At 42.3% G+C, this 16234-nt stretch overlaps 3 protein-coding genes across 3 annotated transcripts; all 3 read left to right on the forward strand.

The window, feature by feature from the left end:
* The first annotated feature begins 566 nt into the window (after nucleotides 1–566).
* Nucleotides 567–2501, forward strand: LOC102705520. Its single transcript, XM_006651515.2, has one exon. It carries the CDS (start codon nucleotides 590–592, stop codon nucleotides 2159–2161), a length of 1572 nt encoding a protein of 523 aa, XP_006651578.1. The 5' UTR covers nucleotides 567–589; the 3' UTR covers nucleotides 2162–2501.
* A 2437-nt stretch (nucleotides 2502–4938) lies between these two features.
* LOC102722734 lies at nucleotides 4939–6816 on the forward strand. The gene is made up of 2 exons (XM_006664919.3): nucleotides 4939–5710; nucleotides 6381–6816. Exon 1 carries the CDS (start codon nucleotides 5002–5004, stop codon nucleotides 5683–5685), a length of 684 nt encoding a protein of 227 aa, XP_006664982.2. The 5' UTR covers nucleotides 4939–5001; the 3' UTR covers nucleotides 5686–5710; nucleotides 6381–6816.
* Nucleotides 6817–12624: 5808 nt separating this feature from the next.
* On the forward strand, nucleotides 12625–15933 carry LOC102723012. The gene is made up of 3 exons (XM_040522541.1): nucleotides 12625–13879; nucleotides 14453–14625; nucleotides 15112–15933. Exons 1-3 carry the CDS (start codon nucleotides 12625–12627, stop codon nucleotides 15709–15711), a joined length of 2028 nt encoding a protein of 675 aa, XP_040378475.1. The 3' UTR covers nucleotides 15712–15933.
* Nucleotides 15934–16234: the final 301 nt, after the last annotated feature.

Consider the following 16234-nt stretch of genomic DNA (forward strand, 5'->3'; position numbering starts at 1 on the left):
TAGTCCGTGCGTGTCTCGCTGTCCGCACACGCTGCCTCGCCGTTCGCGTGCTTAGATTTTTGCATTTAACCCCCTTGCCACCCTATGTAAGGGTGCTAAGGGGTCAAAATGTAAAAACCCGTCCCTGTCAACGAACGTAGTTCGTGGCCTTCTCGTCATTTGCCATGTCACCTATTGTGTTCTTTTACAGTGCGTTTTATATATCACACCCTCTGGTTGGGTGCAAGTAGGTTAGAGTTGTGTAATTTTTTAATAGAAATATAATTCCGTAAAATATTTTTAAAAATAAAATTAAAAATTCCTTCCAAACGTGCATGTAAGCAGGCCCGTGGAAATTTCTCCCCAGGGCTTTGTTCCCAGAGATTGGGCCGGGATCCCCGTGTGCCAAACGAGACAGTAATCGAGGGAGGGAGCAGTACGCCGCAAACTACAAACTCTAATCGTAATAATCGTGGCCTAATCATAATCCTAATCCTAATCCTATCCTCCTCGGACCGTTCGCGACCGTGCCTATAAATCGCGTCGCGTCGCGTCGCGTCGGTTCCCTTCACCGGTCGCGGCGAGCATCGATCGCGAATTGGCGACGGAGATGCCGCCACAGTCCGCCGCCACGCCAACGCCGACAGCGGCGCATCCTATGACGACGGCGCATCCTATGACGACGGCGCAGATAGAGACCGCCATCGCGGCGCTGCACGACAAGAAGCAGCGCCTCCGCGAGGCCTACGACATCCTCGTCCTCTCGTCGCCGATCCCTCTCCCCTTCCGCTGGTCCGACCTCGACGCCTACCTCTCCTTCCTCCATTCCTCCATCGACGCCCGCTTCAGCCAGATGCGGGCCCTCGAGGCTTCCCGTCCCGCGCCCGCCGCCGTTGACCCCCACGGCGTGGAGTCCGGCGAGGACGCGGAGATGGAGGACGTCCGACTGCATGAAGTGAAGGATGAGGACATGCCGGCGCCGGCGAAGATGGCGTCTCCGTCTACGGTGCGGGTTAAGGAGGAGGCCCCGGAGGTGAGCTCGGCTCCTCCATGCGGCGTCTCGGGTCTTGCGGCGGCATGCGCGAGCGCGAGCATGGACGCCCCTAGGCTGGCGGATGCCGCGGGCAAGCGCGACTGCGTCGTGCAAGATGGGTTCGCGTGGCACGGTGCAGCGCAGCCACCTCCGATCCCTGGTTGCCCTGTGCTGCAGAAGCAGCACATAGGTAGCGGCAGCGCCCGCCAGAAGGGCAGCCACCCTGACCCTGCTGTGCTTCGGAAGCGGCAGCACACCGCTAACGCCATGAACGCCGGTGGCTCCGTGTCCCGGCAGCACATGCACATGGGTAAACCCCGGTACGCGGGTAACTTGCGTCCGCAGCAGCAGCAGCGCGTCGTGGACGTGGCTAACGCTAATCCCACGTGCCCCTTGCCGCCGCCGGTGGTCGCGGGCTCCTCCTTGCCCCTCGGCCACTCCTTGCCGCCGCCCGAGCAAAGCGTGTGCGCATTCGTGTCTAATCCCATGAATCGCTCGCCGCCGCCGATCATAGGCTTCTCGACGCCGTCACCGGCGCGCGTGGGCGTGGCCAATATCACGAACACCTTGCCGCGGCCGCCGCCGTGCGGCATGGCCAACCCCCCTAACTCCGGCGACCTGCCGGCGGAGAGGAATCATCACCCCATAGCCAAGAACCACTCTGCACCGGTTCCAGCACCACCAACAGTTGCATCACAACAAAGTGAATCATCAGCCACGGCAATCGACAAGAACCAAAATTCCGGCGATGCCTGCGCGCAACCGCAACCCGTCGCGGCCGGAGCTGGCCCAAACCAAAACTCCGGCAACCAGAAGCAAGGCCGGCGAAAAGGTGGCGCAAAGAGGCGAGGCGGACGAGGCCATGGCAGCAAAAGCAACCACATCGGAAACACCAATCTTAGCAACATGAGCAAGGTGATTGGCAAGGGCAATGGCAATGGCAATGGAAATCATCTCCGGTTCAACCAGAATAGCAACAATGCAGGGCAGCTTTGCTACAGGTGTGGGTGCAGTGGGCATTGGTCTCGCATTTGCCGAACACCTGAACATCTAGTTATACTTTATCAGCAGCAGTTTTATCAGCAGCAATGGCATCTCCAGCATATGTGGGAGCAAGGACGGGTTAGGGATCATAGATGGGTACATTGACCAAACCTTTGTATGTAAAACACCCATTTTCGAGTTAACTCAATGCTACCATACTGATAAATACTATGCATTGCTTTGTGTGTGTGTGTGTGTGTTTTTTTTTTTACGACATTGTGTTTCTGAAATTTAAGAGTTACAATCATGTCGTTAGTTTCTATGGTTCTGTTGGATTGAAGAGTTCAGACTTGGTCAGTTTATTAAGCTAAATTTTAACCTCCAGCAGTAAAGCTAAAAAAGCACAATGACCTCATCAGGGTTCATCTGGACAAAGGCCAGGCTTGTAATAAATGTATCAACTTAGAGGGATCCATTCAAGAGCAGGAATTTTACATGATTTTATATCAACCAGCTGAATGCATGTACTTTGCAAAAGATAAAAACATATATGTTATGTGACCATCTATTTTATATAAAAAATATCTATATCAATTTGGATTTTATGTGGATATCCATCTAGATTTGATTGTTTTTTAAAATTACGAAGTTAAGGGGGTAAATTGTAAATATTCACCACTGAAGGCTTTTATAGTAGTAAAGATTACTCCCTCCTCTTTATTGTTCGACGCCGTTGACTTTTTGATCTATGTTTGACGCTTTGTCTTATTCAAAAAATTTATATAATTATTGATTATTTTATTATAATTTGATTTATTGTTAAAGTAACTTTTTGTATGATTTATAATTTTATATATTTGTACTAAATTTTTGAATAAGATCAAGGGTCAAATGCAAATCAAAAAGTCAACGGCCTCAAAGAAAAAAACTGAGGGAGTGGTATAATTCTCGTGAATATCTGTAAGATTTCTCTATCGTAAAGGAGGCCTAAAGTTTTGTCTTAAAAAAGAGAATAATCCGAGTATGAGCTAGTTCGGCTCCTAGCCATACAGGTGGATTAACTGAAATTTCTTGCAATTATGTATCTATCCATGATAAAGTTTTTATATGCAAACGATGTATGATTTATTTACTCCATTTCACATAGTTATCCATTATAATGAAACCTAGTGCAAAAAACCATTGTCACCATTTATTGCTTTGTCTCTCCTCCTCCCCTATATTTTCAATTCCGCTTATGCTTATAACCAAAAATTTAAATTTTAACTTTAAATTTAAAGTTAATTTTTTATTTTTTTTATCGAAGTTTATTTTTCATCCTTGACTTTTAGATTACTAAGAATAAGTATATAAAAATTTTATTCATAAATTTTTTTTTTGCAAATATGTATCCACATTGAGAAACGAAACATTATGTTGAAAGGGGAAAAAGGAACAAAGTTCTTCGCTCAAACCAAGCTAAGTGAAAATAGTATGATCATAGAACCCATCTTAATCTATCCTATAATGCATAAATTTGTTTTACTAATTAGACAAATCTAACGGCTCAAACCAATTGAAGAGAGGGACATAATTTGAGATATGAATGCGGTGAGGGAAAGTTGGTATAATATAAATCAGATGATATACCAAAGTTTATAATATTGTTCAACTGAAACAATATGTAGAGAAACACATATTCTATTTTTTGAAGTATTCTTCCTGAAAATGTTGATTTTTTTTAAAGGAAAGGTCTGATTGTGTGGTTGGTTGCTAATTAATTAGGTTAGTGTTTCAATGGATGGCATAGATTAAGTAGATTATAAGAGGTAGATGAAAAGTGTGCGCGATTTGTAGAGGTGGTAAAGGAAAGAAGTGTAGATGATACGTGGACCGTCCGATTTGATCCATCTTTATGAGATCACGCCCCAAATCACATGTCCTCACCTATCCGAGGTCAACCATCGTGCGCCATTGCTGTCCATGCTACCGCTGTCACCACCTCGACGCCTATATGCAGGCAAGAGAGTTTTTATACCTAGGACCCCATTATCTCCCTCAAACAATATTTTCCTCCATTCCAAGTTGAAGAGAAAACAATTCCCAACTTCACAATGACCATAAATAAATTTCAAGACAAATCGTTCCAAATATCAAGATATATCTTTCAGAGCTCGTCTTATCACATGGATAACTTTACATTGTATATTTAGGTAGCGTGTCAAGGGAAACAATAAATTTTGGCCAAACCAAATAAAAAAATAAAAAATATACCTCAGTAGAAAGAGCACAAAGAATACTATAGTGATGATGATTATTAATTATTCTTATGCAATACAGAATATGAAATCTATTGAAACCACATGAGTTTAAATTTTAATGCAAAAAGATATTTGTTTATCGATTTAGAACTACCCACTGTCACTTTTTTTTAATAAAAAGTGCGAGGTAATGTAGGTACGAAGATCGTTGACATATCAAATACTTTCTCTATCTCAATTATGTATATATACATGCAGCTTGTTATTTGTAACTTTAGTTTTCTAATGCTAATTAAATAGATTCTTAGTCTTTGTGGCTAAACCTTATATGATGATTAATTTAAGATGGAGGGAATATGGTGCAAATGCATTAGTTGTGACCCTACCTACTTTTAAGGAGCAGTGATGGTGGACCACCCAACCTCTGCTATTTTTTAAAATAAAAAATAATTAAGTCTTATATATCAAACCATTTTTACTATCTCCCATTTAATAAGATATCTATTTAATAAGATAGTAATAATATTTTTTAATAAAATCCTGTTATAACGCAGCACGGATAATATACGATTATAAAAAAACAAATCAAGAGAAGAAAGAAGGAGGGAAGTTCAGCTACAGTAATCTCACACGGAGTGGTCTTTTCGTCTCCTCGGCAGGCATTAATAGGCGAGTCCACCTCCCCCCCGTGTTCATCCCCCGCAATCGCAGGCACCAGTCCCAACACCCCACCCCGGCACCTCTCCTCCCCTCGCGGCGGCGGCGATGGTTTCGACGCGGCGGCGCACTGCCCATCCTGGCCCCTCCGACAAGCTCCGGGGCGCGCAGGCGAATGGTTCTGGGACTGGGGTCACCCTCCGGCCTTCCGTACCGGGGGATGCCGCTGGAGAGGCGCAGACCAACGAGCCGCGCAGGTTCGTGCGCGCCTGGTCGGAGCCGGATGACCTCCGCATCCTCGAGTGCCTCGCCGCGCACGTCAAGAAGCACCGCGCTCCCCCGGCCCGCTGCCAGCTGCTCGGCCTCTTCGCCGGCCGCGGCCTCGACAAGGAGGAGTTCACCGTCACCGAGATTTACGAGAAGGTGCGTCGCCTACGGGCGCAGTACGAGAAGATGCTCTCCACCCCCCGCCCGGGCCAATGCCACAGGAGGTTCGAGCTCTCCAAGGCCATATGGGGCAAGGGCATCGCGCCGGCGCCGGCGAAGAGCCCCGACGAGCTGCGCCGTCGTTACCCCGACCTCGTCGACACGGTGGAGCGGATCAGCGCAGCAGAGTGCCAAGGCAGGGCGGGCAATGCTCTCAAGAGGGGATTAGGGTTCATCGATGACACTACGGCCGGCCGATTGAACTCCCTGGCGAAGAAGCAACGTTGTCTGGAGATCAAAATGATGCTGAAGCGACACGACCTGAGGAAGAGGGTGCTCAGTAAGCGCATCAAAATCATCGACTGACATCTCAGTTCGTTCCTCTCTCATGGTATGATCGTCTTTTGTGAGCTGCAGGCTTTTGGTTTAGGATTCATTGCTCTTACTTAGTAGAATGGTGGTGATGATGCAATGGTATCAACTGCTTATAGTTTAGTATGCATTAGTGTGTTTAGTAAGATGATGCTGGTGATCCAATGGTATGAACTGCCTGTGGTTAGTACTTCTACTAGTGATTAATGAGGCACATAAAGAGGCAACTTTATATGCACCGTTGGATCCTTTGGGTCCCTAAATCAATGAATTAAGGGATCAAATCAATTGATTGCATGACCTATCTTTAGTGGACGTAGATTCTCTGCATTATACTCCCTCCAATTTTTTTAGAAGGGAATTGCTATACATCTGCCGGCTGAAATATTTTAGGTTATCAGCTGAATTTGTGGCCATCCGATCTATTCCAAGATCCGTGGTCCTCCTGTCAGGCATATTTCATGGATGATTATGTGAGACTTTTCTCCGCTAGCTCCGAAGTCCAGATTGGGTATTAGTACTGGTTTGGGGGCAAGATCTGTTCCTTTTTGTTCTCCATTTCTAGGTTTTAGGGGATGGAATTAATGGATGATTTAGGTGATGGAATCTGGCATTTCTTTTCAGGAATTTGTGTCCTTGATTTGAAATTTCTTTGTACTTTTCAAGGTTGTAAGTATTATTCTTTCCAGGATGTGGACATTTATTGAGGTCAGTGAGATTGCGAAGCCAAATGGAAGGAGAGAAGGATAATTAGTTTTGTTAGTTCTGTCAAAAAAGAGCATTAGTGCTTTGGGGTGATCACTAGTGAGCGTTACCTCTGTCATACACTAATATAATTATGCTTTGTCTGAAAAAGCAGCTACTAAAATAGAATCTGCTAGTTTTTGTTTGTCATTGGTGAATGGAGCCATGGACAACTTTCTTTTGCCCGCTTCTTTATGAAGGGGTGTGTGTGATCTGTTTATTTGAGTATGTTGGCACAACATGCGGATAGACATGCAGGTGCATGACTTTTGCTTCATATCTTTGCTATCAATTGAAGCCTTCCCTAGAGCTAATCTGTAATTGAGTTGCCACCTTTTTTAGGACTGAAATCTGAAAGAGATATGCATCGAGGCATTTCCCATGGCTTATCATGTTAGTGGATGATTTCTTCTATATTCTTTGTTTTGTGTTTTGTAGCTAATACTGATTTGTTCTGTATTCTTTGCTTTGTGTTTTGTTAGCTAATTCTTGGATTTATTACTAGTCAATAGTCTTAACAATAGTTAGTTTTGTTATTACTAAAATACTCATACCTACTTTTGTCATTAAATTCACTAAATCCTCTATCATGTTTTGTTACATTTGACAAATAAAGAATTTTTCTTAGTTTTGTCAGCACCAAGCATGAGCTGATTTTTTTGCACATCTAAGTCAATAGAGATTAGTTTTGTTAGAAAACATTAATGAAGCACTGAGATTAACATAGATTAATTTTGATTAGGTATATTACCTAGGGCCTGTTTGGGGGAGCTTAAAAGCTGCCCCAAACAGTCCACAACTTCTGAGAATCTATAGTTACAGATTATAGAAAATAAACCAAGAAGTTAGAAGCTGGAGAAGTTGGGTTGCGGAGCTTTTTCCAAATTCTCAAAAGCTGGCTACCAAACGGTTGTTTCTCGAATCTAAAGCTCCCCTAAACAGGCCCCTAGTTTTGTTGATAAAGATAAACTATATTAATCAGCGCTGACCATGTGTGGCTCTGTTAGAAAATTTCAGTCTATAGCTGGATATGAAAGGAAGTGCTTTCATATCAATGGTAAGTAGGGGTGAATCTCAAACCCTGCCCGGTTAACCCACCAACTCGTGTTGCTAGCCAGCCCATCATAGTTTTTGTTTATTTTGTAGCTTACGAATATATGAAGTAATTTTGGCCTGGCTGATCTTTCATTGGTTAGGTACTACAATTTCTTAGTTCAATCCTATACTTAGTTTTGTGAAAAAAATCAGCTAGCAGGTAGTATTTGGTTAGGCACTAGTTTTGTTAGCAATGTCAGAAATTATTAGTATCTTCTAGTTTTGTCAGCTAAATGGTTTTGAGAACTTAATCTACTAGATGAATTTGAAAAAAACTATTATGGTGTGCAGAATTAACTGCTCAGTTAGTCAAGCAAATACTAGCAAAACTACTGTTAACTAATTTCTGACATTGCTTTTCTACGTGGACAACAGATTTTCAATGTATAATAAACTATAATCAACTAATCAATGTTGCTGAATGCTTAGAGAAAACCCAAATCTGAATACACCATAGTTGAAAGACTGTTTTATATGCTGACACATGTTTTTAAAGACATATATTAGTGTTAATTTGATACTAGTCCCTCCGATAAAAAATATCCATCATTTATGTCAATATTTGGTCAAATTTCTAAATTTTAACAACCAATTTTGTGTTAGAATAAATTTATAAAATCTAATAATTTATTATATTTTGATAGTAGTTTTCAAGATGAATCTATGTATATAATTTGTTTTGTATTTAAACTAATCATTTAAGAAATTATTCATAGTCAAAATATTAAAAATGTAACCAAATCTTGTTCTAAATGATAAATATTTTCTAGTGAAGGGAGTAAATTATAGATGAAAGGCTGAGAATGGTAGGTATTAACGGATGTTCCATTGCAAAAACTCACTGATAAACTGATTTTTCTCATTTCAGAAAGAATGACAGATCTAGAAAGTAGGCAACCAAGCTATTTAAAAAAGACGATTGTGATAAGGTAATATAATTTTGAACCTAATGATTGTGATAAGGCAACCAAGCTATTGAAGTGAACAAATCACATCATTGTGGTGAGATTTTTTTTCTCCCCTTTTTTAGTTTATAATTGCTCACAGCTGTACCTGATGATCATTTCTTTTGTAGAACTTATTTTGTTTTGAAACCTTTTTTACTATAATTTATCTTTTTTGGGAGCATTTAGTAGTGTATAGTACAGTTGTGTTTGTAACTAAAAATGGCTTCGTTTGTGGATGGATCATGGGGCTAGCCGTGCGTTTTGAAGTCCATTTGTTTGTTGGTCCTTTTTAAGACATCAAACAAAACACAACAAACAAGCCTAGATCCGACCAAACATGACACAAAAGCGCTCACAAGTCGCAATGGTTGCAGCTCGCGTGGGGAGACGTGGTATGCGATGCTTACACGTGGTATATCAGACGGCCAGAAATTCAGCTGAGAACATAAAAAATATCAGCCGTATATCATATAGACAGATTTTTTTAATGGAAACTGTTGATTTTTAATATACGTTTGATCTTTTGTCTTATTAAAAATTATATAATTATTCACTATTTTGCTATGATTTGATTTATTAATAAAGTAATTTTAAGTATATTTTGTAATTTTATATATTTGGAAAAAAATTGAATAAGACAAATGGTCGAATATATATTCAAAAGTTAACTGCATCAATTTTAAAATAATAAGGGGAGTAGCTTGCGGACACATGGGTCCCGTGTGCTCCTAAACCCATAGGTCAACCCATGCACTGCTATAGCTCATTCCATTTTCAATAGATGGTTTGTATAAACACAATAAAACCCTAAAGTGAAGAGGTATTGGCCTGTTTATGCTAGCATGAAACCAGTTTAGTTTTTTTATCTTAAAGGAAATTTTCCCCTTGAAGTATGTTTGCTCCGATTGCCCCATGTTGTACTGTTATATTCATTAACAACATGTATGTATAGTTTTGGTGACTGTCTTTGTTCAGAATAGCTTCTGACAATTGATGTGCTCCTTATTATGCTCATAATTTTAAGGGTGGGTGTTTGAGGATTATAGGGTAGATGCCGGATCCGTAGCCGCTGCGCTGCACGCCGCCCGTTCGGTGGCCGCGGTGCCGCGTGCTGCCGTCCGTCGTTGGATCCGCGGGCGCCGCCACACGCCGCCCGTTCAGGATTTTTTTTTCTTTTTTTAATTTTTTTTTCATACTATGTATGTGTATGAATGATAAAAAATTAATGAATATATGTGTTATTTTTACTATTTGTTGGCCAGTTCACATATATTTTTCACCCATAAACTATAAAAGAGGAGATAACCAAATTCATATCTTTTGCGTTCAACCAAACAAAATCTCATGTATACAACATATATACATAGAGCCAACCAAATAATATCTCAGGGTATACAGTCTTAGCAGATATACCAACCAAACAACTTTATTTGTATCCACTTATCTAGGTCAGAGTCAGCCTGGATGGCTCATACGGACCAAATGTATTCCAAACGCACACAGGTTGTATTCGTTTAGACAGTGAGAGGGTTAGTTATCCGGCGCGAAAAACGTAGTAATAGATTAGTACATGATTAATTAATTATTAATTTATTAAAAAATATATAATGCATTAATATGATTTTTTAAAACAACTTTCCTATAAAAAATTTTCGGAAAAAATACAGCGTTTAGCAGTTTGGAAAGCATGCGCATGGAAAAAGAGAGGAGTTAGATATCTAACTCCCTTGACCGAACACGGCCATAGTAAGATATCAAATCAAGTCTTCTAGCTACTCCCTCGTGTGTTTCTTAGTTAACGTCATTGGCTTTTATCTATATTTGACCATTTATCTTATTAAAAAATCTATAATTATTGATTATTTAGTTATAATTTGATTTATTACTAAAATAACTTTAAGTATAAATTACAATTTTATATATTTAGACAAAATTTTTAAATAAGATGAATGATCACACGTAAATCAAAAATCAACCGCGAAAACCGGAGGGAGCAGTAGCGAACATTGTGGAACCAGTTAGTAACAAAAACCAGGTAATAATGATATGCTTTGCTGGGTGATAATAGATAAGAATATATTGATTCTCTCTTCTCTCCCTACTATATTTTCCCGTGAGATCCACCTTATTACCTACTTAAGTCATTATGTGGTTTTTAACAAAAAAATAACTACTCCTTCCGTCCCAAAATAAACAAATTTTCCACTTTTTATCTTCAATTTTTGACTCTTCGTCTTATTTAAATTTTTTTGCGATTGATATTTTATTTTTTATTAGATGATAAATCATGAATAGTACTTTACGTGTGACAAATTTTTTTCTAATTTTCTGAAAATTTTTCAAATAAAACGGATGGTCAAATGTTGGACATGGAAACCGGAGAATTTGTTTTTTTACGGAGGGAGTACTTTGTTAGGTCCCACCTTATTTATGACTTTATAAACAAACATTTGTTGATGCCCTTATATGAGTGCACCGTACCTGGATCGCTCCAGTTGAATTGTACAAACCAATGTTAGGAATTTCCATTTTCACATCCCTTGTACTTTCATCAAAGCCTATTTTTCAATACATTTTCCTTAATGGAAATCGCGTACTCCCTTCATTTCATACTGTATAACATTTTGATTTTTCTAAACAAAACTAGTTTAGCTTTTACCATGTTTATAAAAGAAAAATAGCAACATTTCTAAAACAAAACATATATACTCAAATATATTCAATGATGGATTTAGAAAATAATATGTTATTATTATAGATGTTTCTGTGCTTCTAATGAATTTAATCAAGCTTAAACAATTTTGAATTAGAAAAAATATGTTACCACAATCGATAAACAAAGGGAGTACATTATTTTAGGGCAACTTCGATGTAACTTCAAAAGATGTGCATAGAGGAGAGATAAATAAGTGGGAGAGGTGCAATACATTGGAGCAAGGGAGTTAGGCTATAACTTCTAAGCACATGCTACTCATTTGGACAACTGGTGTCAAGATAAAAAAATATTTTAGCTAAAACATTTAATGTTGAAGGGTAGAGAAAGTTGGGAAAGAGGGGAAATTTTTTATTACAGCGCGACACACCTTACTCTAAGATTTACAAGTATAAACATTGAAGTATATTTAGTTAAACTAGCACCTTAGGGCAAACACGGTGCGGTGAGCTGACGAGTTGTTCTAGCCCTCACATGGCGGCACCATAGATCCACCTCAGCTAGAGACGTGTAGAGCCACTCGCTGTCTACAGAGGGCACACGAGTCTCGTCAGGGTGAGGCTGCTCATGAGCAAGGCTAGGGCCTCTGCACCGTGTTAGGAGAGGGCATTGTCGCACATGCAGTCCCCTCCCCACCTTCACAACCCTGCTTGTGTCGTGACTTTATAGAGGGGAAGGTGGTGAACGACGACAAGATGGGCTGGTAAGGGCGGCGAAGGAGAAAACATGGCCGGTTATAAGGGATGATTATGGAGGGCACCACTACCGAGCTCGATTCTTGATCTGCGATCTATCACTGGTTGATCGATGCTTGAGCTCGGTTCACCGACGGTAGGGCTCAATCTGTTGTCTCGGGCTCGATTTGGAGAACATGTTTGCTTCTTGCCTCGATCTGCACCGCCACCAGAGAGAGGAGGACGTTGGAGAGGGGAGAGGGACGTGGAGACACCACCATGGGGATAGGAGGGAGCTATGCTGGTGGAGAGGGATGTGGACAGAGGGCGCTGATAGAGGAGGTGGGGAAGGCATCAAATATGGACCGAAATATAAAGTTTTCGTAGTCTCATTTAAATTAACCTGCATAGTAGAAATATCTCTATAGTGGTTTTATTTCAGTGACACACTAGACCACTCATATTCATTGGGCATACATTATAACATGTGTAGCTTTACAACATCCTAACAAAAGTATACATTTAAGATGACCCTAGATTGGTTGGATGGAGTGAGTCACGCTGAATTCATGAAGAAAAAAAAGACATGTTTTGTGCCATTCAGACGGCGGGCCCACTTATCAGAGAGCAGCAGCAGCATTGACCTCCTACGACTATAAAGCATCCTCACCCACCCCCCCGCCTATTTGGCTATTCCCCTCTCGTTTGTACCATCCCATCCCAAGCCGCGCCCGCACGGCTCGCTGATCGCCGCAGTGCAATGGTGTCCGATTCCCCGAAACCCCAGCCAACCCCCTCGCCGCCGCCCCCGTCCTCATTTCCTACGGCGGCGGGGATGAGGATGGCGGAGCTGGAGGCGGCCATCGGGGCGCTCGCCAGGAAGAAGGAGCGGCTCCGCGTGGCCTTCGACGGCCTGGTCGCCTGCTCCCCAATCCCCATCCCTTTCCGCTGGGACGACATCGACGCCCACGTCTCGTCCATCCAGTCCTCCATCTCCGCCCGCTTCCGCCAGCTCCTGGCTCTCCATCCCGCCCCCACTGCCGCCGCCGCCGCTGGAACGGCGATCCCATCCACCGCCATCCGCCGCGTGGAGCCACCGGTCGAACACCTTGTGGTGGAGGGCCAAGAGCCCCACGTCGAGCACCACGAGGACGAAGAAGGAAACGGTGGGGATGAGGGTAGCCTGGGAATGAAGGGGTGTCTGGACGTGGAAGCCGAGGAGGAGGAGGACACTATGGTGGAGGAGGTGGCAACCGAGTCGCCTCGCGGCAATGAAGACGGTGGGGTGGAGGAGGAGAACGACAAGACGGGGGAGCCAATCGACGTGCCTCCTAACGAAGAAACCCAGGGGAAGGACACGAACACGGAGGACGCCATGGAGGTGTTGGCCGAGAAGGACGGCAATGGGGAGACCAACACGGCGGCGGAGGCAGAGGAGGAGGAGGAGGAGGAGGAGGAGGAGGTGGCGATCTCTCCGGCTCCAGCCTTCACAGGCAGAGCCGGCGCGGATGCGTCGGTGAGGCGGTCTCTCGTGGGGGCGTGCGCGGACATGGACTCCTCGAGCCTGGCGCGCATGGTGCGCTTGTCCGACTGGGGCTGCATCTCCGCCCGGCGTCACTTCTTCCCAGCGCTTCTCAACGCCCCCGAACCGCAGGTACTCGTCGTCCGCGTCGTCAGGGACTTGCTGGCCGGGACTGAGCCGGAGCCCATCAAGGACAGTGTGTGGGAGACCTGCGTCGCGCTGCTCACCTGCGTGCCCAAGCTCGCCATCCCGCTGTCGGCGGACACGCTGGAGCAGGCCAATCTGCTGGCGAAGGAGTGGAAGGAGATGATCGGGAGCAAGGACCTCGGCCGGTTGGCCGTATGGGGCCTTCTCAATTTTCTTGTCACCTACAACATTGCCTTGGACTTCGATGCCGAAGAGATCACCCATTTCTTTGGAATTCTCCCGGGCAACAAGACCGAGAGCTGCGTCTCTCTCTGCAAGTATCTCGGCGTGGTGCACAAGTTGGCTGGTACAGTTTCAATGCCTCCTATTGCCCAGTCATAATTTCATATGTTGTAGGCAATATGTGCTACACATCATATGCTTAGGCAGCTTAGCACAATCACAATGTTCGCCCATATGGAAATTCATTGATTTGGGGCCGTGTTTTCACATTGCTTAATTATATATAAGTAGAAATTTGTGAAAAGGCACATAGCCTAGTGGTTGCAGTGACCTGAGTAGCACCCAAGCTCCTAGGTTCAAATCTCCGTAGGAGCATGAACTTCAGATTTGAGTATTTGAGAGGCTAAATTTTCAAAGTTCTCAAAATAAAAATGGCTGCATATATCCGAGTGGATATAGAGGCCGGGTAAAAATATCCTTCTCTCTCTATATATAAGTAGAAGTTTATGTTTTGTACTTTTGGTCACAGTTAATATGGAGCATCTTAATTTTATCTTTTGATAACCTAAACTCTGACTTCAATATTACACTTTTGTTCACATTGTATTTGCTAATCCATAATTATATCTCATGAAAGTTTTCTATATCCAATAAGGGTCCATGTGCACTTCTTATAATTCTCTCTTGTTCTTTACAGATTCAGTAGGTTATTTGATTAAACGCGGGCAACAACTTGTCGCTGTCAGATTGGCATGCACTTTGAATTTGACAGACAAATATCCTCCACTTCCCATCATGGAGGAATTTATTCAGAATGCCAGGGAGACTGCTCAAGAGATAATGAGCAAGGAAAGCGATTCAGAGTCACTGGTTTGTCCTTTTTCATGCAGTACCCTATCTTATTTATACTTGAACTTGTTTTTCTAATCAAATCCGTGTGAGTATGAACGGAAGAATATTGCATTCATCTGCTATCTGGTTCCTGTAGCTGTTTTACATTGCAAAGTTAGAAATAACAAAAACTATATTCTTTTTCTTTTATAGGACAACCCTGTTATTATGATTTAAAGGAAAACGACCCTGTTGTGTTTCTGGCTTTGTAAAAGCTGCATTATACAAAATTTTGAAGCATGCACTTAAGGATGTTTTTCATATAATGATGTAATTAGGATGTAGGTAATAGTGGGTACTTTAAAGTTATATCCTCATACTGCTTTTGAAGAATAATCATATTCAATTTATTTAAAAACACTAGGATCACTTACCATGATAAACGGTTGCTTGCTTCACATACTGATATACAGATATGCTGTATTCAAAATTGGTTTAATACCTTATGCATCTTGTGTTGAGCAGAAACAGGCCATCTCAAAGCAGGTCAATGCTCTAATATTGTCATGGAGGGTTGTTGGTGAGTGCAATATTGACTCTGTCCATTGCGACAGAATTAAGGCAGAAATTACCCAGCTGTTACATAAATATGCAAACAAGACGCATAGCCTAGAAGATGTTTCTTCTGATACTTCAAGTCCACATCAGAAGCATCACCAAATGTCACAAGAGCAGCAACACTTGCATCAAAAGCATCAAGAGGAACAGCAACAGCAGCAGCTTCAAAATCAACTCGAGGAACAAGAAAAAGAACGAAGGATGCAAAAGTTCCGAAAGAAGAGGAAGAAGAGAAACAAGAGAACTCAGCGTAGAAAGCAGAAGCAAAATGCACAAGCCATGGAGCAGCATCAATTTGGCAAACGACGAAAGCTATATCATGGTGGTTCATTTACCCATTCTCAAAGCTATGGTTATGTTAGACCAGAAATTCACCACCACCTCAGCCAGCACCTTTCAGGAATGATAGGAACACCTTTTGCACCATATACCGGACATTCTTGGCAACTGAGGAATGGTCTATATAATGGACCAGGATCATCCTGCTTATATTCAACTACTATTTAAGTCAGATAACTAGTATTTGATGCCGTTACTGTTTGACTGTTTGACTGAACTGAAGATAAAGATAGTAGGAGAGAACAGAAGTTGATGTGGAAACAGAAAAACAGAAGTCACTCTTGCTGATTGGCCGGTGTTGCTTAGCTTTTCTTACTGGACCAGCACTAATTCAAATTTCCCTTGCTGCACTGCTACTTTCTATATGCAATGTAAAATTACTTGCTTTCATGGTGCTGAACTGTTATTACTCAGCTTGTGACTTGTGCTGACCCTGTAAGCTTTGTCATTCGGATTGTAAAACTTTTATCATACTAGGGGAGCTCTCTTCGTGTATGTTTGGATATCCGGTTTTATCCAAACTAGATCTCGATATACATATTTTAGAGCCTGATAGCCCAATTTATTTGTTTGGATCGCATGAATAAAATATTCACATTTTTGTTATGTGATTCAAACATATTTTTAGATTATAAGGCTCTAAATCATCTTTAAGAAATTATAGTACTGGTAATCTAGAGATCCAAACATG

This window comes from Oryza brachyantha, chromosome 3, assembly GCF_000231095.2.
Source record: "Oryza brachyantha chromosome 3, ObraRS2, whole genome shotgun sequence".
Lineage (NCBI taxonomy): Eukaryota > Viridiplantae > Streptophyta > Magnoliopsida > Poales > Poaceae > Oryza > Oryza brachyantha.

Coding starts and splice junctions, on each gene's coding strand:
- LOC102723012 (XM_040522541.1), top strand. CDS start 12,625: ATGGTGTCCGATTCCCCGAAACCCCAGCCAACCCCCTCGCCGCCGCCC. Junction 13,880..14,452: donor CGTGGTGCACAAGTTGGCTG/GTACAGTTTCAA, acceptor TGTTCTTTACAG/ATTCAGTAGGTTATTTGATT. Junction 14,626..15,111: donor AAAGCGATTCAGAGTCACTG/GTTTGTCCTTTT, acceptor TGTGTTGAGCAG/AAACAGGCCATCTCAAAGCA.
- LOC102722734 (XM_006664919.3), top strand. CDS start 5,002: ATGGTTTCGACGCGGCGGCGCACTGCCCATCCTGGCCCCTCCGACAAG.
- LOC102705520 (XM_006651515.2), top strand. CDS start 590: ATGCCGCCACAGTCCGCCGCCACGCCAACGCCGACAGCGGCGCATCCT.